Source organism: Candoia aspera, chromosome 1 (assembly GCF_035149785.1).
Source record: "Candoia aspera isolate rCanAsp1 chromosome 1, rCanAsp1.hap2, whole genome shotgun sequence".
NCBI lineage: Eukaryota > Metazoa > Chordata > Lepidosauria > Squamata > Boidae > Candoia > Candoia aspera.
In genome coordinates, this window is record NC_086153.1 from 101419883 (window position 1) to 101437203 (window position 17321).

General features: G+C 38.8%; 1 protein-coding gene across 2 annotated transcripts; it reads left to right on the forward strand.

Annotated features, from left to right (window-relative positions):
* The first annotated feature begins 6194 nt into the window (after positions 1–6194).
* TRAPPC3L (trafficking protein particle complex subunit 3L) lies at positions 6195–17105 on the forward strand. 2 transcript variants are annotated; one of them, XM_063290888.1, is made up of 6 exons: positions 6197–6447; positions 7811–7858; positions 8249–8346; positions 9547–9646; positions 14162–14347; positions 15846–17103. In XM_063290888.1, the coding sequence occupies exons 1-6, from the start codon at positions 6406–6408 to the stop codon at positions 15963–15965; spliced, it is 594 nt and encodes a 197-aa protein (XP_063146958.1). In that variant the 5' UTR covers positions 6197–6405; the 3' UTR covers positions 15966–17103. The 2 variants fall into 2 exon arrangements, with proteins under 2 accessions (XP_063146966.1, XP_063146958.1); XM_063290896.1 differs by lacking the exon at positions 7811–7858 and having other exon boundaries at positions 6195–6447; positions 15846–17105.
* The last annotated feature ends 216 nt before the right edge of the window (positions 17106–17321 follow it).

The following is a 17321-nucleotide window of genomic DNA, read 5'->3' on the forward strand; positions in this document are numbered from 1 at the left end:
GAGCAATGAAAGAAACTGGATTGACAGTAATACAACTTCAGGAAGAGAAACCACTAGTCTGGGATGTACAGTAAAACATTAGAGGGTAGATTAATCCTTCACTAGAATGAATGGAAAGAGGATGTGAACATTGCACAAAAAGAGTGAGAAGAATTATGTTACAGAGAGCAACTTGTCATAATGTTGAGCTGCACTAATGGGAAGTATTTAAAAGGATGCTTGATGGACACATGGAATAGAAGAGGCTGTGAATGAGAAAAATGATTAGAAGAGAGTTAATGATGAAAAAAATAGAATGAGGGAAAGATGCTATTTAATGTGTATGGAGGTAGCTGCAAAGAATACAGTGAAAGAGAGCAAGGAATGGTTAAAATTAAAAGGGCAGAGAAAAGTCAGAGTGAATCTGATGGAAATAAAATATTGTACTGAAAATGCATGAAGAGTGTTAGACAAAGAGCCACCAGCAAACTGAATGATATTAAACAGAAAAGTGAAGAATGCTATAAGGATCAGAGTCCCCGCAAAAGATGAAAAGGATGTCATCAATGTTGTGGGAATGTTGACTGGAGAAATGTTAAAATATGGAAGTGCAGTGTGATTTTACACAAGGCAGCGGGTGTGCAGATCAGATTTTTGCTCATCAGCAGATCATTGAGAATGTAAGAAAAAATGTTTATTATTGATTTAGAGAAAGCGTATGGTAAATTGAGTAGGGTTGAATTATGGAATGTTTTGCACAAGTATGATTGCATAAAATGATGAAGCTTGTACAGTATATAAATGGAAGTAAAATATGCATGAGAATAAATGGAATGTTTAATGAATGATTCAACATAGAGCAAAGATGTGTGACATCCTGCTTGTGGTGACATACAGTAAGAGGTGTATTGGTTGGAAATGTGAATGATGTTTTGTTTTTTGTGCTGCGTTGTTGATTGAAAATCCAAATCTGCAGTGAACATTAGATTGTATGATGCAGTGAAAATTATGGTTTGTTGTTTATTTGTTCAGTTGCTTCCGACTCTTTGTGACTTCATGGACCAGCAGAAGATTAATGTATCAAAGACCAGGATAGTTGTGTTTGAAATGGAAAATGAAGGATTGCAAGTTATATTTACATGGAGAAAAATAGAACAAGTAGATAAATTTGTATGCAGGTAGTCCTCAATTATTGACCACAGTTGGGACTGGAAACTCCATTGCTAAGTGACAGAATCCTAAAGCGAGACATCACATGACCGTGACTTGCAATTTCACTGCCGACTTCTCCATTGACTGCTTGTTGGAAGCTGGCTGTGAAGCCCTCACATGGTGATCATGGGACTGCAGGGATGCTGCGACTGTCATAAATGCATGCCAGTTGTGAAGTGCCCAAATGGTGATTATGTGACTATAGGGATGCGGCAGCGATCATAAGTTTGAGGACCAGTCATAAAGTTACAACCAGCACTGTTGTAACTTGAAACACTTGCTAAACAGGGCAGTTGTTAACCAAAGACTACTTGTACTTTGGCAGAATAGTTACTAAAGTTGAGAAAATTGATAATTTTAGAACATGAAAATGCTGGTTGAAAATAAGATGTAATACATGGTCTGATGCAAGTAGTATTTGTCCATAGAAGTGACAACATTTGTAAGTAAAAACATGCTTCCGCTCATTTTGTTATATGTAAGTGAGAGGTAAGTCAAGAGAAACAGAAGTGAATTTAATGTCATAGAAATGGGGTACTTAACAAGTTTGTATAAGGAAAGATAGGATCAAGAATGAATAACAGCTGAATGAATATGGATTGAAAACAAACATGAATGACCAGTATGGAAAAAGTACCTTCAAGTGGTTTAATCACACAGAGGGAATGAATGAATTGCAGAACAAATATTTGAAGGAAAGTGTATGGATTGAGAGGAGGGGGAACACTGAGAAAGCCATGGCTGGGTGGAGTTGCTGAGATCCAGAAAAGAGGGAAGTGAGAATTTAAAGAACAAAAGCCAAAGTATGAAGCAGTGTACAGATGGATTACAAGGATAAAACAGAATAGAGAGGTATACTGAATGGTGTTGGTGCATTTTAGCTGTTTTCTTTTTTTTAATCTCATGCTTTGAATTTCTTTGGGTTATTATTTCTTACTCCTTTTCTGTGTTCTGTACAATTCCTTTAAAATGTCCGCTTTTTGCTCCTCCTTGATCAGGGACGCGGTGGCGCTGCGGGTTAAACCGCTGCGCTGCTGAGCTTGCCGATCGGAAGGTCGGCGGTTCGAAACCGCGCGGCGGGGTGAGCTCCCGTTGCTCGTCCCAGCTCCTGCCAACCTAGCAGTTCGAAAACATGCCAATGTGAGTAGATCAATAGGTACCGCTTCGGCGGGAAGGTAACGGCGTTCCGAGTCGTCATGCTGGCCACATGACCCGGAAGTGTCCACGGACAACGCCGGCTCTAACGGCTTAGAAACGGAGATGAGCACCGCCCCCTAGAGTCGGACATGACTGGACTTTACGTCGAGGGAAACCTTTACCTTTACCTGATCTGGATCTTGCCCTTTCCAAGGTAAACCATGTTCCAAATGTATTAGAAAGAAGCTTGAATTTGCATTCAGATGCATTCTGCTCCTCTGTCTAATTTCTGAGCCTAAAAATAAATTATCTGGGAGTTATATAATGTAAGTGTCTTTGCCTTTTGGCTAACGTTAAAAATATGTTTATATCAGAGGGCCTTATTTCCACATGAAGATACATCCGATCATATTGTAGGTTGTTTTTTTTTTAAAAAAACATACCTATGCCCTTGCTATTTTAGTTACAATACTCTTGTCTCAGTGTGATTATAGGTTTTAAATTTAATTTTCTCCTCTCATTAATTGTCCTTTTTTGAAAATAAATAACATAGTTTTTTTAAAAGAAAAAAAAGATATCTCTTTGGCCAACCACAATTACAACATTCATCTCTTTGGTTAAGTATTTTTTGTGTCTTTGAGGATGTTGCAGGATAGACCAAACCACCCATTTAGCTTAGCAGAACTGTGTAGCCTGTCATCTTGTCTGTTCCTGGCATCTGAATGGCTAAATGTGTCATCCTGATCAAGATGAGTCTGCTATATTCAAGATAAGTATGCCATACAGTTATGTATATGGGTTTGTGCGGTAATTAGACTTTGATACTTTTTTCACCATTTTGTGTGTACATTTCAGGCTAAGAGCTGCATTCAATCTTTGAGTGGAATGCCAAAGTCTACACTCCAAAAAATAGGTGGGTCCAGGAAGAACTTAATCTAATTTAATGTCTTTACTAATTAGTTAAATCCAGGCTCTCAGTCTGTGGGTCATGATCTCTGGGAGGGGTGCAAAAAGGGTTTTGGAAGTGATAAGGCTTGTGCAGGCAGGACAGGGGCAGTCACTGTCAAATCTTGCTACCATTTTGCCTGGTCAAGCCCAGTTGAGTTTGCATAGGCAAAGTAGGGAGCAAAGCCAATGCAAGTTGTCACAGTCCTCTGCTTTTCCTGTATAACTCATCAGAATTACTCACTGGGAGGTTTTGTTATTTTTTTTGCCTTCAAGTCAGTGTTGTCTCCTGATTTCTGTGGAAGAAACTGCAAACAGAAGATGGCTCTGTTAAAAGCGGAGCCAACGACCGCAGTGGAATGAAGAACTGGTGAGCAGACCAGCTCTTCATAATTCCTCTCGGGACAAGGAGAGGACTTGAGATTGCCCACAGGTGCTCCGTACAGTTGCTCCATGTGAGGAGAGAGCAGGACAGCGGACTCAGGGGGTTTCGAGCTCAGGGAGATGAGGGAATAGCTGTGATGGATTTTGGTGGTGCCGCTGGTTCTCAGGAAGGAGGGAGCGCATTCCAAGGAGGTGGAGGAGATAAGAGGAGGCACAGTCAGGGAGGCAATGGTGGGAGGTGAAGAGGTTCAGGATAGCCCCACCCTAGAGTCTCCCAGGTTATTTCCCCTTTGGTTAGGTAGAGTAGCTTTAGTCTGGCAAGATTCTGTCTGTACGGTGTGAGCAAATAAAGAACTGGAGTTTGAATGGACTGACTCTTCGTTGTTCTTGGGCTGGGCCTGACAATAGCCATCTTTTTGCTCAAACTGCAGTCGGTACCTTAGAAAGGACACTAAGTTTGCATATTTCCTGTTCTAATCACTTTTGGAAATTGCTTGTTAACTGCTTTTCAGCTATTAGGAACCTTTGGATTGAGACGTTTTACAGCACTGGATGAGTTTCCTTCAATCCTTAACGAAAGAAGTTTAAATACAAGTTTAAGGACCTATTTTTTTTTCCTTTTGGAATAAAGAGCAAAAGGGTGATTAAATCTTTGATTCTGGAAAGTTACAAATGGACTAAGGGTCCAGATGGATTTGAAATAAGTTTTTGGCAGTAATTATAAGAAACATTCCCATGGGAAAATGCTTTTATTTTGAATTCTCTTAAAAAATTACATGATAGGATGAGACTTTGAAGGTTGGACACTAGAGGGAACCAAAAGGAACTAAAGATTACAATTAAAGGAGAAGAACATTTAAAATTGGACTAATACAGAATGGAGCAAAATATTTTAACATTGGACATATTGAAGGATATTTCTGAAGAATGGACCCAGAATTGCCTCTATAGATGGACTGTGTTTAAAAGATATTATGGAAGAAGAACAAGTTTTACCTGATAAGATTGAGACTGATCTGAACATAGATTTAAAAATGACAGGCTATAAGAATGATATGGAAAAAAAGATGCTACACTGGAGATTCAAAAGAAAGCTGCTGATATCTTAATAATTAAAACAGATATACAAATAACAAACCAAGAACATGACTGGGATAATTTTCATAAATTGGATTTACAAAAGAGGCTTGTTAAAGCTGAAGAATTTTTTGAGAAAGGACAAAGGAAAATGAAAAGAAATCAAGTTCTAGGACATTATTTGAAGGAACTAAAGATCAAAATCGTTAAAAGTAAAAGCAAGGAATATAAAGTTGTGATACTTGTGATGAAGGGGGAAGTAATTTATATATTTCTTTTATTTTTCTTTACCATATTCTTTTTTCTTTCTTTTCTATTTTACTTCCTATTTCTTCTCTTTTCTGTACTATTTTTATTCTTTTTTTAGTTTGTATTAATTTTTATCTTTGTAATTGTAATTGTAATAGCAATTAACAAAATTACTGTTCAAAAAGACTCAGTGTTGACTCCTGGTGACTTTCTGGATTAGTTCCTGCAGTTTACTGGGCAAGGGTTTTTCAGAAGTGGCTTACCATTGCTTGCTTCCTGGGGTTGAGAGAGAGTGACTGGCCCAAAGTCACCCAAAGTCAGGGACTAAAACTCCCAGTCTCCTGGTTTCTCGCCTGGTGCCTTCACCACTTCATCAAATTCGGTCTCTTCATCAGGAGGGGCTGCATACATTTATTTATCATTTTAGGGGGTATTGCAAATTTTGCAATCCCTGAATTAAATAGTTAATAAATTGTTTACTATAAATCCATTATTTAAGTTAAATAATTGATCACTTCCCATGTATTGAATCATGCTCTGTCATGTTAAAAATTACATTTCTGCAGAATGTGCAACGGAATTCAGTGGGCCGCTCCCTGGACTGAACCTTGAGGCTAAACCCTGACTGCCCTGTGTCTCAGGTCATGCTCCCATAACTCAGGGCAATTCCAAAGAGAGCGCTCCTTGACCTTACCAGTCAAAACTCACCCTATCTTCTCTTCCTTAATGCTTTTCTTTATGGGAATTAAAAGGGGGGGGGAGATGTTGCTAGACAAGTTGGCTTTTACAGTCTGAGGCACCACATTACAGAGCTCTTTTGTCTCTGATGGACAGAAAGAAAGAGATTATCGAAAAAGTGATGCAAGATAAGCAAGCCTTTACAAATGGAAGACACTTCCATCTGATGTCCTCATTAAATTGTGTACTAGGGCAAATGTGCACTAAAATTTTCTCCTAAAAGCATCTAGGAAAATGGTGGGGAAAGATGGAGAGTGGAAAATGTCCTTTGCCCCTGCCATAAAATGTTAGGAACAAGGCAGAGCCTTGTTAAAAGCATCTCTGAGAGCATCCCGCTCAGTGGCGGACTTCGAGCAGGGAGATAGCTATTTTGCATGTAATTTGCAGGCTGTTTTGTTTAATGGATCAGTTAACGATCTGAGTCAGGTTGTTTACTGAAGCAAGCTTGATTTCTTGCCAAACACATTTCTCTTGGAAGATCTCAGGCATACTGAGACAAGGAGGAGCCTCAGAAAAAGCAGGATCTGTAGCATCAGAGTTCATTATAACCAGGGTGTAGCAAGGGAAATAGGAACCAGGGCTGAGGAAGAAATGCAGTAACAAGCAACCAAAGCAGCAGAGAAAAATGCTATCCAAGTCAGAAGGGATATAATACTGAAGGTATCTTCCTACTGTCCACGAAGAATGTCACGTCCAGCAAATAGAAGACCAGAGAACCCCAAAATCGTAAGGCGGGCTTGTGTATCTAACAGCTACCAAACTTTGTCATGCTTGTTATTTTAAGGAGGTGTTGCTTCATTATCCCTCTTGAATGTGTTTTGTGAGCTAGGTATACTAGTGAAGCCTTCACTGTTTACATTTTAAATAGGGTGAGTAGGAAGAAGGAACTCTTTTTGACCAAACCTCCAGTTCCAGTGCTTGTGGTTACAACTATGATGATTTTCCACAAAATTGAATCTATAGAAGACCCACAAAACCACTGGCATTCTTGGGCTTTGACTGGCATGCTACTCCTTTAGAAAATTCCAAGACAATAGATGGTCATAGATGCCTGAAATAATTTCTTCCTTTCTCTCCACATATTCTTCCTTCCTTCTTTCCTTCCTTCCTTCCTTCTTTTCCAAGGATCTCCAGGGAGTTTCCCTTCTGGTTATGCAAGGGTGTGAATCCAGATATATTTTCATGTGTTACGTGTTTTCATTAAAATATATTTAACTATGCAAGCAATAAGATTTAATCCCTCAGCCACGCCCAGTGCAGAGTCAGAGAAAAAGAAAAATATGTTATTAATCTACATTTTATTTTGACCTTTCTGACTTGCTCCTGTTGTTATGCTTCTTAAACTTTTCTAATTCCTTGAACCAGTTTGATACTGAATTGTCCTTAAGATGGTAAGTTGTTTCTTAAAGCAGCAGGTTTTGTAAGCTTTTCTAAATTCTCAATGAGGCAAAAAAAAAAAAACCCAAACCCAAAACATTTCAGTTGTTTTGTATCTGTACTGGAATGGCCTAAGGAGACATTTTTATTGAAGATGCTGCCATTTTGCCTCTCCAATAATTTCAGCTCCTGATATTCTGGACAGGTCTTCATATTTTTTCTTCTAGGCCACCAGGTGGCAGCACCAGCAGTGGTAGTGCCTTTAAATTTTTTCTCATTGGATGCATTTCTTTTCTCAAATTGGAGCAAAAATTACCCATGCAAACTCACACTATACCAGTGTTTCTCAATTTCAGGAGAATTCTGGGAGTTGAAGTCCATCCATCTTAAAGTTGCTGAGATTGGGAAACACTGCACTACAGTATATATCCCCTAAAGGCAAATACACATTTAAGTAGTCCTAATACCATGTACAGAAATATACATGACTGATTGCAAACCTAGTTTTATATAACTCCAATTAGGAGATAAATTCTGTTGTGCTTCTTATTGGTATTATTTCTCACTAACTGGCTTACTGCTATATAACGTTTTCTTTTGATTAGTAAACTGCCTTTTCATTTCATTTCATCATAAATCATTTTTTTAAATTAAAAAAAATCAGTCAAGATATTTTGTGCTCCCTCCTTTTTTACTGCTTTTTATGTTATAGGACTGGCATTTGCCCACCATTTCATCCTCTGCATCAGCTCATCACATGGTATGCATCTATCCTAATTTTTGTCACTGGGTACTGGGATATTTGGGGCATTCAGATTGGCATATATGGCTCTATTATTTTTTGTCAGCACATGTGCAGTTTTGCGGTGAACACTGCCTGGATTCACATACTGCACCAAACCAGGCCACTGTGTCTGGTGTCACATTTCAGACTAAGTCATAAAACCTGATTAACAAGCCACAATCATGGGGGTTGCTCAATATGACAAAGCAAAACCACTTTTTGGCTTTGTGTAATATGTGAACCCAGATCCTGTCTCGGTTCTCTGTTTTTTTCATTAGAAAAGGTATGTATATAGTGTAGAGTTCTTGGGGTACAGGACTGTATGTTTTTCTTCAATTCTCATTCAGTATTTCCTGTGATTGACAGAGCAGAGAACTTTTTGTGCTCACCTATGGTGCTTTGGTAGCCCAACTGTGTAAGGATTATGAAAAGGATGAAGATGTGAACAAATATTTGGAGAGCATGTAAGTACAAGACTGCAAGAAGCAGCATGACGTTGACTCAAGAAAGTTGAGGAGACATGGCTAGTTGTCTTCCCTGTTCTACAGTCTGTTTACCTGGCAGTAGATGTCAGGTTGGGGAACTTCCACAGGATTCTGTGTCTACTCCCCAACCTGTTTTGAAGCTGACCATCCAATCCTCTGCATTGTTACTGAGCTTGGAATGCTGGGAAAATTCAGAGATGACTGTAAGCCAATCAGTGTTGCTTTCAGCTGACCAATAGAAGTGTACAAAGATCTTCAGGCTGTGTCCCCTAAACTAGTGAAGGACCTGAATAATGAAAATCTCTCTACACTTCAAGCCAAAAGGCAACATTTTAAAATGCGAATGTTCCTCCTCTGCCTCCATGTTGCTATGCTGGGAAGTTATAGGAAGGGATTTGTTTTGCCCCTCACCGCCCCCCCCAAAAAAGGAAATAAGCTGCCTTGATTAAATTCCTTTACCTGATGTTTCTCCCAGTACCTATAACCATGGTTCTTGTGAGTAGACTGAAGGAAATTAATGTTTGTTTCTGGGTCCAGAGGCTTCTCTTTCTTCTTCCATTTAAGATCAGTAAATGCCCCAACTTCCAAAAAATATTGCTTATTTCAATTTGGAGTCATACTACTTCGTTGCTTGGAAAATGCACCTCTTCTCCAGAGTATTGCATCCATTGTTTTATTTGCATTAACCATGTTTTATCCTGCCTTTATGCCAAGATGCCTAAAGTGTCCAGTTTATATTCACATCAACTCTGTCAGGAAATTCAGCTGAAAAAAATGGTGGTTAGATCAAGATTATCCCATAAGTGATTTAACTGCTGGTCTTTGGCTATGTTCTCATTCTGACAGTTCCAACATGTGGAGGTTGGGAGCACAAATGATCAAATACTTCTTCAAATTTTTCTTTTTCTTTCCTTTGTCACACTTCTTTCTTTCCTTTTGTATTTTCCTGTTTGTATTTTTTATAGCCTGTAATGGCTTTTATTCATTTGATTGTGTAATTCTTAATAAAATTATTTGGAAAAAAAAAAAAAAGAACTGAGAAAGGCACAACTACTTTGTCTTCCTTCATCAAGGCAGCAGTTTAAACCACGAATGAAAATGCAGCAAAGGAAAGGAGACAACAGAGTTGAAGATAATCAGTTGATTCATTTGTTTTTTCCTGCTCTGTCTTCCTGTCAGGGGATACAGCATCGGCATCAGATTGATTGAAGACTTCTTGGCTCGCTCTGCTGTGAAGAAGTGCCGCAGTTATTCTGAAACTGCAGACATAATTGCGCAGGTACCCAAAGATGCTGATTCTCCTTCATCTGACAAGTCTGAGCCCATCCTTAGCACTGCATTCCCAGTCTGGACCCCTAACAGCGGAACGTAACCCAGATAGAAAGATTCACAAGGAGTCTCACTGGTTAGGCTTATTGTCAAGAAGGTCCGGGTTAATATACCCAGAGACTTGGAAATGGAATAAGCCCAAACTTTAGTACCCATTTATCAGTGAATTCATTAAGGAACGGTCTCTGAGAGCTGTTTGTTCCTCTTTTTCCAGAATGGAAGACCAAAGGGCTAACCACCCTTTTCCCAAATAAGACTGACATTACAACATCCAATTGCTTATCATTATTAAGGTTTTCAGATACTAGCCTCAGAGATCTCTCTTATGCCCCCTTTCTTACCTGTGTTGGATGCCAGTCCTTGAGATTCCCAGCTAATAAAACTGTTGGTGGGAATTTGGAAGTTATAATCCAATACATTTGAAGGAGACTTAATTGGGAAGTGCTATCTTAGCCTAGCAATTACACAATTTCTGAGTCCAATTTCCAAATATGTGCCTAAGAATCACATTACTAGAGTTTTTACAATTATATGTACAGTGGATATAAAAAGTCTACACACCCCTGTTAAAATGCCAGGTTTTTGAGATGTAAAAAAATCAGACCAAGATAAATCACTTCAGAATTTTTTCCACCTTTAATATAACATACAAGCTGTACAATGCAATTGAAAAACAAACTGAAATCTCTTAGGGGGGAAAAATAAAAATAAAAAAACTAGAATAATGTGGTTGCATAAGTGTGCACACCCTTAAACTAATACTTTGTTGAAGCACCTTTTGATTTTATGACAGCATTCAGGAGTCTATCAGCATCTTGCCTTGGGAATCTTTGCCCACCCTTCCTTGCAGAAGCACTCCAAATCTGTCAGATTGTGAGGGCATCTCCTCTGCTCAGCCCTCTTAGGTCACCCCACAGATTTTCCATTGGATTCAGGTCCAGGCTCTGGATTCCAAAACTTTGATCTTCTGGTGAAGCCATTCTTTCATTGATTTGGAGGTATGCTTTGGGTCGTTGTCGTATTGAAAGGTGAAATTCCTCTTCATCTTCAGCAGTTTAGCAGAGGCCTGAAGGTTCTGTGCCAAAATTGACTGATATTTGGAACTGTTCATAATTCCCTCCACCTTGACTGAAGCCCCAGTTCCAGCTGAAGAAAAGCAGCCCCAAAGCATAATGCTGCCCCCACCAGGCTTCACTGTGGGAATGGGGTACTTTTGGTGATATGTGGTGTTGTTTTTGCACCAAACATACTATTTGGAATTATGGCCAAAAAGTTCAACCTTGGTCTCATCAGTCCATAATACATTTTCCCAGATGCTTCTGTCAGACTTGATGTAGGTTTTTGCAAAATGTAGCTGGGCTTGGATGTTTTTCTTTGAACATTTTTTTATGAGAATCTTATTTAGCACTGCAGAAATTGATAATGGAAAAACAGGTTAAGGCCAGGAACTCAAAAAAAGTATAGCTCTGGAGACTTTTCTCTAGAACTACTTGACTGCTTGTAGGTATAAAAAGAAAGCACAAAACCCTTCAGAAGGATTTTTGTAAAAGGTGGCCTTGCAGAATATATGGTCAGGTAATGGAATCCTTGGATATAAGAGATAGCAACAAATTCTAGTATACTATTGGTTGGCATCTGGGCCCAAACACTCATCTTCTGGCATGTCATATTCCAGGGAAAATCTGTGTGATTTTCTTCCAGGCTCTTTATGTTAGTTACCAGGCCCATCAGGGAAACTTGAACTTGCTCTATCAGCTGTCTCTGCCAGATTGGCTGTTCACCTCAACTGCAGAAATGGAGAAATTGATCTATCAAGTGAAAGATGGCAAGGTCCCAGATAATGATCTTATTCTAGTAGCATTGCTTAAATCTAATATTGACTGGTGTGAACCAGTTCTGGCACAACTATTTATCTGTATTGACAAATCAGCCCAATTAACAAATGACTAGGGCCCAGCAATTGGTATCCCCATTTATAAAAACAGGATAATAACGACATTCAAATAAATTGTAAACCAGTAAATCTCCTGAATAAAATGAGTAAATTATATGTGAGACCTATATATTGGAAGATATTAGATTGGATAGATCAAGATAAAATCCCAGAAAAGGAGCAATGTAGAGTTTGGGTTGGACGCTCAACTGTAGAATAGGCTTTCATGTTGCAACATTTAGTTGAAAAATACACCATCAAGCTCAGAATAGCCCTTTAGGCAGCCTTTACTGATTTCAAATCCTGTAATTGACTTTCTTTTCAGAGTAATACTGTCATGAGTACGGATGGTGAGCAGGAGGGGACCCCTGTCCAGGGGGAAAACACATGCATAGTTTAGAGGCTTTGACCCTTCCTTCAAAGAAACTCAGAAGAGAACCGCCTTGAGTTTTGGGGTTTATCTGTCTGGGTTTCCCATGCTCCTTCAGTTTGGTAGGATTTTCTGTCTACTAGAGCAGTTAATAAACACTAGAGACTAATTTCTTGTCTCAGCGTGGTTTTTTGCTTAAGTCAGGACAAATGCTGTGGAATGAACTCAAGAATTCCACAATTGACAAGAACTTTTTAATGCTGATGTATAAGTTACATGAAAGAGCAGTTTTGAAGGATAACTCCTTTGCCTTGTTCTAACCTAAAAATGAGTCAAGAAGAGCTGTATACCAGTCGCTTCTACTTTTAAACGTTTATGTTAATTTAATGGTGAAGCATCTAAGGATTTGGATATATGTGCTATTTGGAGAGTAACTGTCATTTTAACTTTATCAGATGATGTGCTGATACCATCACAGTCTTCAACTGGTCTTAGAAGGTCCCTAAAGTACTGCTTTGATGCTCAACTTGTAATTGATTATCTTACGACCAAGATTATGATCTTCACTAAAGGATTAAAAGCATACAAGAGGGCAATTGGTGATTAAGTGATTTAAATATCTAAGGGGAAAAAAAAAAGGCTGATTGACAAGCAAACTTGACTGCCCAGAGAACCAGAACTGCTGTCCTGAGATTCTTCTACAGGAGAGGAGGCAAGATTGTTTCAATGGCCTTTAAGCTATTCATGGTCAAAATGCTGACCAATTCTTAGTGGAGTTCAGTTAGGCCCTGATCAATTTTACCTTCTACATTAGCTCTTTAGAATAAATACAATCCAGTTTTTTGAAAGCTCTGTTACTAAGTATTAAGATAGGTATCTAATTCTATACTTTGGCTGGACAGAGGGTTACCAAGGACTGAAAGAAGAGTGGGACTTTCCATTCTCAAGTATTGCTAAAATTGAAATTTTGCCTGTCAGGTTTATATTCATACATGTTGCTGACCATTTCCAATCAATTTGGAAAATGATAGTTCATACAATAATCATCATATAGAACTTACTACACCACTACTGCTACACTTTCTTGGGCACTCAAGCTTAACTTAGACTAAAAAGACATTATGTCTAAACAATTTTAAAAGAAACTCCCTTTATGCTAATGGACTGACAAGAACTCATTTTCTGACACAATGTTCTGCTCTCCTAGAAGAGATAACTGTTTTGGAAATGATGGGTGTGAGACTAAAGTTTCTATGAGTTTTTTTTTTAAGACAGCCAACCTAATAATATCTCCTCACATTTATTTTTCAGTTAACATAATCCAGGTCAAAGAAACAATTCTCTGAGCCCAAGGAAGCAGGATAGAAGGATCATGAAACCAATGCTTCTACAATGGGTGTTGTCAAAAATAGTTTCCTTTTTTCTCCTTGCCAATTTTTCTGCAAACTGGTTCAGTAGTAGCACTCAGCCTGAACTGCTACTCTATCTGTTCTTGTGATCCCAGGGTGACAAGAAAGGAGCAAGAGGCTTTTTCTCTATTCCCATTGTTCATTACAGCCCAGACACTTGAAGTATTCCAATGTTCGTTTCAATGGAATATGGAATGTTTAAACAGTTCAGATTTTGTCTTGACAAAGTGCAACAAACTCAAAATGTTTCCATGGAACATTCCAGATGAGATGTTCAGGTTTAAGCTCTAAAACAAAACACATTTTCTATTTTGTGCACAACTCCAGAAAGAAGCATGACTCTAAACAGACATAGCTAATGAGTGTGCCTGGATTTCTTTTTTATGTAATAACCAGGAGGGTTGTTTTCATTCAGATTGTGAATTAGTTTCCTTCCAGCTGAAATCCTGATGAAGCTCACATACACACACTGCACTGGAGTGAGCTTCAGAGTGGAAAAGCCCCTACTGGCATTAGTGTGGATTCTCCCACCCACCATAAAATTATTTGCAACATGAAGAAATAAGTCTTGTCAACTTCATGCTGAGGAGGGCAGAAACATTAAGCCTCTCAGCATGCTGTAGTTCTCTTAACGAAAATCATGGCAGTACCTGTACTAAATAAAGGAAATGTCCAAAATTTATTTATTTATTTAGGATAACATATAGTTTGACCAAGTGATGATGTGGCACACATTTTCCATTCCATTGTCAGGTTGCTTTTAAGATGTATCTGGGTGTCACCCCTACTGTGACTTGCAACAATGCAATGGGAAATGAATTTTCTCTCATTCTGGGCAAGAATCCCTTGGTAGATTTTGTGGAGGAGCTACCAGCAAGTCGATCATCCCTTTGCTATTGCAGCCTGTTGTCTGGGACCATCAGAGGTGCTCTGGAAATGGTAAGAAAATGAACGCTGACTCTTCCTTCTCTGCCCTTTTCTGCCCACACACATACATACACACACAGAATAGCCTCATACTTATTTGTTCCTAACCATGATGCTGCCCCATTGACAATACACATGCATGACATCTTGACACAACCTCCAACATTTAGTACTTGTATTGCAACCGCTATGTAAGAGGTGGAGTCCCTTTCCCCCTGTGGACACTTATGATCAGCCTGATTGAATGATTTTACAGACCCATAATTTTAGATCATCACGCTGTGTGAACTCACCTATTATGGTTTGTAACCATGGCTTATTGTTTAGTATGCAGTACAAACCCAGCCATATATTTGTAGGCTGGTATACAATTTTGTGGGTGTGTGCCTTCAAGTCAGTGTTGACTCCTGGTGACTGTTTGGACCAGTCCCTACAGTTTTCTTGGCAAGATTTTCAGAAGTGGTTTGCTGTTGCCTTCTTCCTAGAGTTGAGAGAGAGTGACTGGCCCAAGGTCACTCTGTTCCTAAGGTTTAGTCTCCCAGTTTCTAGCCTGGGGCTTAACCACTACAGTACACAAATGCCTCTAGCCATAAGTGTTACCCATGATTTATTAGATAAACCAAAACTATCAGGGTTCACAGAAAACTTTAATCTAAAAACAAATAAGTTAGGTTAAGGCTTAGTGTGATCTACAGATGCTATTAGCCTTTTGTAAAGAAATATGATGAATTTGACATAGAGGAAACAGATTAGATAAGGCTAATTGTCCTTCTAGGCTTATATCTTGCTTTCAGCAACATTCTGTGCAAATGTTTTCTGTGTGGGCATTTGTGTCTGGTATTTTACCTTTTGAGAGCCAGTATGGTATAGTGGTTAAGGCACCAGGCTAGAAACCAGGAGACTGAGAGTTCTAGTCCCACCTTGGGCACAAAGCAAGCTGGGGGACCTTGAGCCAGTCACTCTCAGCCCTAGCAAGAGGCCAATGGCAAACCATTTCCAAAAGAACCTTGCCAAGAAAACTGCAGGGATTTGTCCAGCCAATCACCAGGAGTCAACACTGACTCAAAGGCACAAAAATAAAATAAAATAAAATAAAATAAAATAAAATAAAATAAAATAAAATAAAATAAAATAATAAAATAAAAATAAAGTGTCATTGACATGTACACTTAAAAACACTTAGAATTCTATGCATGAGCCAAATTGACCAAGTTTGCAAGTGGATCTCATATAGAAGGTATAGAAATGGTGCCCTAAAAATTGGAAGGTGAAGGTGAAGTGAGGAAGTACAATATTTTATGGGTATTTAGCAGTTTATATATATATATATAACATCCTGACTTGCACCCATATTTTCAGCACCAGGTAAAAGCCTTATTATTTTTCCTGGCCTTATTTGGTGGAAACTCAGGATATATATTTAACAAATAATGAAATACCCCATTATTGTATGGCTTTACTGTTATTAACTTTTTCTCCCTGTTACTTGTATTTGATTTTTTATCTTCAGATACACCTAGCAGCTGAAGTGACTTTCCTTCAAGACACTCTGAAAGGGGATGAAGTGACAGAAATTCGAATCACATTCTTGAAGAAGGCTGAAACCAAGAAACACAAAATAAATAAGTGAAGCTGTTATCTGAAGTAATTACGTACATATGCTCAGCCAAGCCTTTGTAGCTGACTAGAAAGTGAAACTTTCCAATCTAGGAAGGACCATCTCCCCAGAACAAGGCTGAAAACAAACCTTTTTCAAGGCCAGGCCATGTATGTCTAGAAGCTTGTAGGAGGAGCGAGAATTAGCATACATTTCCCCCAAGGGAAAGTGTAATACTCCAAATGGATTACCAGGAGCTGGGTGTTGAATATCTAAGGAATCTCTGCTCCCTCAAAAATATCTTTGCGTGCTGTGTCATATTTATTTGGAGCTGTGCTCCATCTGCTTCCATGAGGTAAAATTCAGTGCAAGGCTGTGAGGCACAAGGCTTTCTTAAGAGTGGCATTTGTCCTGAGGAATTCTTTGCCTGAGGGATCTTTCTTAGTTTTTAGAAGGCTAGACAAGGAAGTTCTGTGAGATGCAGCAGACAGGACTAAATGCAACCACCGAATCTCCTTTCTATGGCCATTACAGCTCCTTCCAGTCATACCTGCCCCAAATCAATCTCATGAGGTAGGCAATATAAAAGAAGATAACCCAGCCCTAAAATAAGTTCAAGATGCTTTAAAAGCAAAACCAAACAATGGCCCCTAATACTTTCCCTCCTCAGAACCCGGACTGCATCCATGATACCATCCTGAAGACTTTGCCTCTTTACTCTGACTCTTGCGTTTCTTGGGCCACCATTTAGACGTGGCCCACATCTTTTGTCAGGATTCTGATGGAACTGGCTTCTTCTTGGACTATCTCTGTTGATAAAAGGATTTGCCCAATGTTATTTTTATTTTATGCTTTTGACTTTAAGGTGTGTATAACTTCTATTTAAAGGGGTGGAAAGGGTGAATAAGACACATTTCAGAAATACGTTATCTGAACCAAATTGTGCATGGACTTAAGAAATTATATGAGAATGTAAAATATATTTTTCTGTTTGAGGATCACTATTCTGTCAAAAGCAAAATTATGTATCAAATAATTGCCCTCTTGGGGTAGCCTTCATTTATGATAAGAATTTTACTAATGTCTTCCTTTGGCATAACATTCAGTGGGCAAAAGGAGGATCAAGACTTAACCTGACAAATGACTGTAGCTTTCGTTATGCAACCTTAACAGAAATATGGCTTCTGGGAAATATGCTTCCAAAGACTTCCTGAGCATAGATTAATAAGTTCTAGGTTCTTTGAAAATTGTATTTGTAGGGATTATACCAAAAGTCCATGGGAAATTCCAATTTTCAGGGATCCTGATTTGCAATATAAGTGTCATGAGCACTGATGATGAGCAGGAGGGGGCCCCTATCCAGGGGGGGAAACGCATGCGTAGTAGTGA

Coding starts and splice junctions, on each gene's coding strand:
- TRAPPC3L (XM_063290888.1), top strand. CDS start 6,406: ATGTCACGTCCAGCAAATAGAAGACCAGAGAACCCCAAAATC. Junction 7,859..8,248: donor CTGCATCAGCTCATCACATG/GTATGCATCTAT, acceptor TGTGATTGACAG/AGCAGAGAACTTTTTGTGCT. Junction 14,348..15,845: donor TCAGAGGTGCTCTGGAAATG/GTAAGAAAATGA, acceptor TTTTATCTTCAG/ATACACCTAGCAGCTGAAGT.